At 62.7% G+C, this 7,158-nt stretch overlaps 2 protein-coding genes across 6 annotated transcripts in view; both read left to right on the forward strand.

The window, feature by feature from the left end:
- Window positions 1–241: 241 nt before the first annotated feature.
- Window positions 242–5,343, forward strand: TWNK (twinkle mtDNA helicase). 5 transcript variants are annotated; one of them, XM_026069503.1, is made up of 6 exons: window positions 242–1,602; window positions 1,983–2,223; window positions 2,387–2,494; window positions 2,862–3,003; window positions 3,120–3,257; window positions 3,900–5,343. In XM_026069503.1, the coding sequence occupies exons 1-6, from the start codon at window positions 342–344 to the stop codon at window positions 4,119–4,121; spliced, it is 2,112 nt and encodes a 703-aa protein (XP_025925288.1). In that variant the 5' UTR covers window positions 242–341; the 3' UTR covers window positions 4,122–5,343. The 5 variants fall into 5 exon arrangements, with proteins under 5 accessions (XP_025925288.1, XP_025925291.1, XP_025925289.1 ...); XM_026069506.1 differs by having other exon boundaries at window positions 3,120–3,276; window positions 3,900–4,058; XM_026069504.1 differs by lacking the exon at window positions 3,120–3,257 and having other exon boundaries at window positions 3,864–5,343.
- A 1,612-nt stretch (window positions 5,344–6,955) lies between these two features.
- Window positions 6,956–7,158, forward strand: part of LZTS2 (leucine zipper tumor suppressor 2) — an 11,815-nt gene continuing 11,612 nt past the window's right edge. The window contains exon 1 of the mRNA XM_026069530.1: window positions 6,956–7,001. The gene's annotated coding sequence lies outside the window, so the exon portion shown is untranslated. The remainder of the gene's footprint in view (window positions 7,002–7,158) is intronic.

Genomic DNA, 7,158 nt, shown 5'->3' on the forward strand with positions numbered 1-7,158 from the left:
ATGAAGGGGTGCCTGGGGGCAGGAGGGGTGGCCTAGGGCAAGGGGACCTGGGGAGGTGGCTGTGGTGGGTGCAAAGGAGCTGAGGGCCCCTGGGGACTGGGTTGGGGTGTGGGGCGGTGCTGGCAGGGGCGATGGGGCAGGGTGYGGGGCTGGGAGCGGGTCCCCCCATCGGCACCCGGGGGTAGTGGGGGGCTGCAGCAGATGCAAGGGGGGAGCAGCTGAGGCTGGGGGCTGGGCCGGGCTGGCGTGCAGGGCAACCAGAGGCGCTGGGGCAGTTTGGGATGGAGCCAAGCGGGCGCTGAGGGCGGCGAGTGGAGCCTGGGGGACGGGGCGCGGGCAGGATGGTGCTGGTGCCCCTCCGGCCCTGCAGAGCCTCTGTGCGCCTCCTGCCCCTGCTCTGTGGCGGGGCGAGGAGCAAAGGGGCCTCCCTGAGCCCAGGGGTGCCGGGCCGCCTCACCCAGAGGCGCTACAAGAAGGATGTGCTGCCGTCTCCGGAGGGGCCCATTCCCTCCGTGTCCGTCACTGAGATCCGCCAGTACCTGCGGGCCCAGGGGATCCCTTTCCATGATGGCTACAGCTGCCTGCACACCCCCAGCCTCTTCACAGGCGAGCAGGAGGCTCAGCAGCAGCCGCCGTCAGCCACCAGCGCCCCTTACACCCTCTTCATTGACAAGACCACGGGCAGCTTCTTGTGCACGGCCACCCTGGCCGAGGGCACGTGGCAGGACTTCCAGGCCAACGTGGAGCTGCGGCACCACGGCATCCCCACTCCCAGCCCAGGGGAGTCAGAGGAGGACACGAGACGGGCTCGTGAGGACGCCCGCTGCATCTGGGACCGGGCGCTGCCGCTCTGGGAGCTTCTGGACGAGGATGAGACCCACGTGACCAAGGCCATGTTTGGTATCTCCACGGTGACAGACGCCACCCTGAAACGCTTTGGGGTGCGTTACCTGAGGACTGCCAAGTCCCTGGTCTTCCCCTGGTTCAGTCCCCGCGAYGCTTCTCTGAAGGGCGTGAAGCTTGTGGGGGTGGAGAGCCAGGAAGACACGATAACTTACGTGGAACAGACTCTCCCCCGGCCAGGGTCCTACCGCAACCTCTTTGGGCTGCCCCTCATCAGCCGCCGAGACACAGAAGTGGTCTTAACTGGGCGGGAGCTGGACGCCATGGCTCTGTACCAAGCTACGGGGGTGCCCAGCCTGTCCCTGCCGCGGGGGCCCACCTCCCTGCCCCCAGCCCTGCTCCCCTACCTGGAGCAGTTCAAGCGCATCACGCTGTGGCTGGGCGAGGACCTGCGCTCCTGGGAAGCCGCCAAGCTCTTCGCCCGCAAGCTGAACCTCAGGCGCTGCTCCCTGGTGCGTCCCGGTGACCAGCAGCCCCGGCCCCTGGAAGCCCTCAACCGGGGCCTGAACCTCACCAAGATCCTGCGGGCCGCCCTGCCCGCCGGCCACAAGTCCATCATCTCCTTCCGCCAGCTGCGGGAGGAGGTTTTCGGGGAGCTGGTCAACGTGGACCAGGTGGCTGGCATCAAGTGGGCCCGGTTCCCTGAGCTCAACAAACTCCTCAAAGGCCACCGCAGAGGGGAGCTCACCATCTTCACAGGTGAGGGGCGAACGGCTCCCGGGCAGGCAGGGCGGGGGGCTCTCTCTGGTGGCTTCACCTTTGCAGAAGCCACAGACCTGCCAGCTCCTGAGGGAGGGAGGCTCCTTACAAGCCCGTTGGGGAGAGTTTGGGCCCACATCTGGTGCGGTGAGGCTGGGCGGTGTCCTGGAGGGCAAGCTGGCTACCGGAGGTGCTGTGTGTGTGCCTGGGTGCCCAGCCTGATGCAAGACACTGCTCATTTATGGCGGCGGTGTTGAGGACGGGTTGTTCTCAGCCTGTTCCCTGGTGCTCTCTCCTCCAAGCAGTGCCCCCAGTGCATTCAGGATGGGTCAGATCTTCTCCCCCAGCTAATTCCTCCCCCTGTGTCGCCTTTGTGCCAGGCCCGACAGGCAGTGGGAAGACGACCTTTATCAGCGAGTACGCGCTGGACCTGTGCATGCAGGGAGTGTGCACACTGTGGGGTAGCTTCGAGATCAGCAACGTCCGCCTGGCCAAGATCATGCTGACGCAGTTCGCGGCCCGGCGCCTGGAGGAGCAGCTGGAGCAGTACGATGAGTGGGCCGACCGCTTTGAGGACCTCCCGCTCTACTTCATGACCTTCCACGGCCAGCAGAACATCAAGTACGGCCCCACACCTTCTCCCCTTCACGCTGCCCACACTGGCCCCCGGTGATGTTTGCCCCTTGTGGCACGTGCTGCAGGGCCCTGGGGAGCCAGGGCTCTTCCCCACATCGCCCCCATCCCTGCTGCTGCACGYGGCTGATTCTGGTGTTCCCCCACCCAGGACTGTGATCGACACGATGCAGCATGCCGTGTACATGTACGACATCACCCACGTGGTCATCGATAACCTCCAGTTCATGATGGGGCATGAGCATCTCTCTGTGGACAGGTAACTTTCTTCCAGCCACCGCTGCCTCCCTCACCAGCCACCCTTGTCTCCGGATCTGGCTGTGTTGGGTGTCGTGGCAGGGTCTAGGAGTCCACACGCAGACCAGGGGCCCTGTCCTCCTTGTTTTCGGTCCTGTCCAACACAGCAGCCCTATTTTGTTGAAGGGCAATTGCTGCCCTGCGGAGGAAGAGCTGGAAAGGGACGAGCTGGTTGTGATCCTTGTTGTTCCCCATCCTTTTGCCTGCTCCACAGAGTATGAACCACTGAGACTCCTGGGTCCTTCTGGCAGTGGGAGAGGGAGTGAGGGAATATCTTTCCGGCCTCTTAACGGTGCCTGCCCCTGATGCCCTTCTCACTGCTGTTGCAGGCTCGCTGTCCAGGACTACATTGTCGGTGCCTTCCGCAAGTTTGCCACGGACAACACCTGCCACATCACATTGGTCATCCACCCCCGCAAGGAGGACGACGAGAAGGAACTGCAGACGGCCTCCATCTTTGGCTCTGCCAAGGTGAGCTGGGCTGGGGGCGGCTCTTCACRTCCCTCAGGCACAGTGAGTTCCTGAGATGGGGTGGGGTGTGTTTTGTGGGTGTTTTGCATCAGGCAGTAATGGCCAACTCCTGCCAGCACCCCACCCCCTCGCTCCACTGGGGACCTGAAAGGTGCTGTGATGAGCAGGGTGTCTCCGGGACCCCTGTCACCTGCAGGAGGGAAATGTTTGGAGTCCTGATTTGGCCAGGCCTTGGTGGAGAGATCTCCAGACAGGTAGCAAACCCTGGGCCAGGTAAAGCTCTGTTGGGTCTTTAAGCACAGTTAATTGATGCTGATGGACCGTGACTGGGATGTGGTGTGAGTTAATGAAGTAGCCAGGGAGGGGCCAGGATTTGCTCCCTGAACACTCAAGTCTCTGCTATGATGCTGAGCAGCCTTGTGGTGGTGGGCAGGAGGGACTTTGTGAGCGTGCCCGGCCCTCCCCGTGCTGCTCTGGGATCTCGGCGTCTCTGGGGAGCGGGGTGGCAAGCCCCAGGGCCCCAGAGAGGTGTGTGTGCCCATGCCTGGGTAGGGAGGGCTGGGGGCGCTGCTGTGCTCCRTGGTGTGATCCTGGGCTGGGTTCACCCTTACCTTGTTTCCTTGGGGGGTGTAGTAGCTTCAGTTCAAATCTGTCTGTCCCTGGCAGAGTGCTCTGATGTCCCAAGGGAAGACAGACTGAGGGAGGGGGTTGGTGCTGGGAAAGAGCTGGAGATGCTGTGGCCTGAGGCACCCTGTAATGGGGCTCAAAGGAGTCAAACAGACATCCCATGAACATTTCTGAGCCCTACAACTGTGGCTGCATCCGCGGGATCCTTCTGGAGACTTTTATCCTTCTCCCAGGCCAGCCAGGAAGCAGACAATGTCCTCATCCTGCAGGACCGGAAGCTGCTGACAGGACCTGGGAAGCGGTACCTACAGGTGTCCAAGAACCGTTTTGATGGGGACGTAGGCGTCTTCCCCCTGGACTTCAGCAAGGCCTCGCTCACCTTCTCCTCCTCTGGCAAAAGCAAGGTCAGGCTGAAGAAGATGAAGGAGGAGAAGGCGCCTGTATCCAAGAAAGCTCCAGCTGGAGGCACGGGGGCTTCCAAGAAGCCTTGAGTCCGGCTGATTCCTTCTTTGGTCTGTCGGGAGGAACCGGGGCTGGTGCTAGGAGCACGGGGCTGGGGTATGCCAGCCCGTCTCCACCAGGAACAGCAATAACATGCTGCTGTTTGTCCTTTTTCCTCCTGCACAAAGAAACCTCTTGGCTGCAAAAGCAGTCTCTCTGGGGGAGATGTGGGGGCTGTGGTGGGAGGATGAATGAGCTCCTGCTGGAGAAGAGGAGCCTCTGTCCTGCTGTGCTGCCTCCCCAGCTGCTCCGGGATGGAGAGCTGGGGGGTCCTGGCTCCCTGCATGCTGCTGCTGGCAGAGCTGCTCCTGTTGCAGGGCAGACACTTTTCTGTGTCCCGGGAGGGATGTTTTTGCGCGTTTTGGTCACTTGATCTTGGTGCTGAGTGCTGGGAGCATGTGGGGAGTGGAGTGGGCCATGGTCTAGGTAATAGGCTGGGGGCAGTAACCTGCAGCCCTGGGGCTCTGGATTGGAGCAGCTTATTAACGTGCTGCTAAACTTGTGGGGCCGAAATCCTGGGCCATCATCGTGGGCCCCAGGAGGGGCTGTATGGAGGGGCTGCAGAGACCTCCTTCTGTCTTGTGCTCAGTCCTGACCAGGATGGGGACAGCAAGTGGGAGGTGGTAGAAGGATGCAGAGGGATGCTGGGGATGGCCCTTGCCCTGGGGTGTGCGGAGCTGAATGGTCTCCACTGGGAGTCTTGTGAAACCCTGGTGAAGGTGGGAGCTGCCGTCCCTGGGGTGGTGGTGCCGCAACAGCGAGGATGGAAGTGTGGCAGGTTGAAGGCAGAGTTTGCTTCCTCTTGTGCTGGCCAGCGGGTGGGATGTGCAGCTTGCTAGCTCTGCCTACTGCCCTTTGCCCCAGGACTCTCTGGTCTACCCTGTCCCATCTCCACTGTGGGCATCACCAGCAGTAAAACCCCAGGGGAGCAGCCTTGCTTGGCTGGAGAGGGGCACCGCCACTCTGGACTAGCGGCTTTGGACAGCCCTGGAGCCAGGCGCACGGTGTGGTCCACCCTCCTCTTGGCCTTGCTTCCATCCAGGGCTTTGAATGTGCAGCGATGGTCCAGAGACTTTCAAGTCCTTCCCCAAGGACCGTCTTTCAAGGTGTTTATTGGTGAATACTGTGACCTGGCTGGTCCTTGCCATGGCAGGGAGAGTCCATGGTTGGATCTCGGTCCAATCCTTTTTTTTCCCCTTATAGTTTTAATAAAGCAGAAATCTGAGTACTGTTTCCATGCTGCTGTCCTTTGCTGCTTGGGACCATGTCACCCTTTGGCTAGGGGGACTCTGGCCAGGGAGGCAGTGTCCTTGAGGGGCCCTTGCCAGGCTGTGCATGTCTGCCCCACGGGGAGCTCCCAGGGCTCAGACCCGTCTGAAATCTCCTGCCTGTGGGCCCCAACAGCACTTTTCTTCCCCAATGAAATGGGGACTGGTTTGTGTTTCCTAGGTACCAGGTKGGTGCCATGAACTCCTGGGTGGAGGGGGACAAACAGAGAGACAGGGTTATGTGGACGTCTTGCCAAGAGATGTTCCTGCCTGGGATGTGTGCCCTGGGCTGATGTACAGAACATCCCACCCCAAAGATAACTAGGGGAGGGAGAGAGGTGGTCGATGGGGCTGGGACATCCCTTGGGTCGGTTCTGGCCGAGGACCTTCACCAGCCCCTTGCTCTCCTGTTCTTGGAGGTGGTGCGAAGGGCTCTGGCACAGAGGCCTGGCCGTGCCTGTCCCCTGGGCTTTGGCCAGGAGAAGTCTCTGCTTTTTCCTCTCTGCCCCGTCCCTCACCCTGTGCAGCCAAGGGGACAGCGGCTGGCCTGGGTGCCCAGGGAGGTTAGCGTGGGTGGGGAGGAGGGTGCTGGCTGGGGCCTGCCCACGACTCTCCCCGTCATCACAGCCCGTCACCGCTGTGTGTTTAGCTCGGCACGTGAGCGTTATTACCTGCCTCCGCACAGGGCATAGTTTTAACCTGAGCCATAATGAGGGGCTGGGGCGGGCAGGCAGGACACACCCAGCCGCTGTTTTCTGGGGTGCACCGGCTCCCCGGGGCTGTGAGAGCACCCTTGGGTGCCGTTGGCGCAGGCATTGGGAGCCTGAGGAGGGAGCTTGGCTGGGCCCCCGGGACAGGCCGGGGACGCGAGAAGTGATGGAAGAGGATCTTTGTAGCAGAGCAGGTCCTGGCCAAGTGGAGGTAAGGTGTGGGGGCAGTGGACCATCGGGGAGGGAGCCAGGACCAAGCTCGGAGGTGTTATGGTGTCTCCTGTGTGCAAGGCGCTGTACAAGTGCCACAGCCAGGCCCTGGGCAGGTCTGGTGGGATTGCTCCCCTGGTGGCATTTCTCCTCGCTGCCGGGGCAACTCGGGCAAGGATTTGTGTGGAGACAGGCAGGTGCTGGGCTGAGGTTTGGGGTGTCTGCGCTCAGCCCAGGTGCCCCCATCCAGCTCCCTGGCCTCAGTTTCTCCTTGATCCTAGCCCAAGGAAGATGCTGCAAGGTTAAAGGACTAGGAGTGGGGCGGCCCTCGAAGGACTACGTCCTGCGCAAGGTGCATCCTTACGGCCTCCGAGCTGGGGCAGCAGGGCACCCCCAGGACCACCGCCTCCCTCTTTATTTACCCCTCGGGACTGGGAAGGGGGCGGCGAGGTCCCGGGCAGCGGGACCGCTGGCCCGGGGAGGTCCCAGCCCCCCTCCGTCCCCGGGCGGGCGGTGTGTCCGTGGGATGCCCGCCGACGAATCCAGCTCCGTGGCTTTCCAGGCTGCTGGTCTTATGTTTTTTTCCTCCGTCGTCTCCGGGTTGGGAGGTCCCAAGGAGCGGGGGCTGCGGTGGGAACAGCTGCAAAGCCCCGTGGGGCAGCCCCCCCTTCCCCGCGACAAGGTGCCGGGGCACCCCAAAAAGCTCGGGGGGGGGCGGGCGAATCCTTCGGGGCGGCTCGCCCGGACGGGGGGGCTTCGCCGGCCGAGCAAGGGGGCGACCCCGTGGGGCAGCTCCCGCGGCGCCCCGACGCCCCTGCCCCACCGTCCCCGGCCCGGCC

Source organism: Apteryx rowi, unplaced genomic scaffold, assembly GCF_003343035.1.
Source record: "Apteryx rowi isolate R43461 unplaced genomic scaffold, aptRow1 scaffold_3, whole genome shotgun sequence".
Classification (NCBI taxonomy): Eukaryota; Metazoa; Chordata; class Aves; order Apterygiformes; family Apterygidae; genus Apteryx; species Apteryx rowi.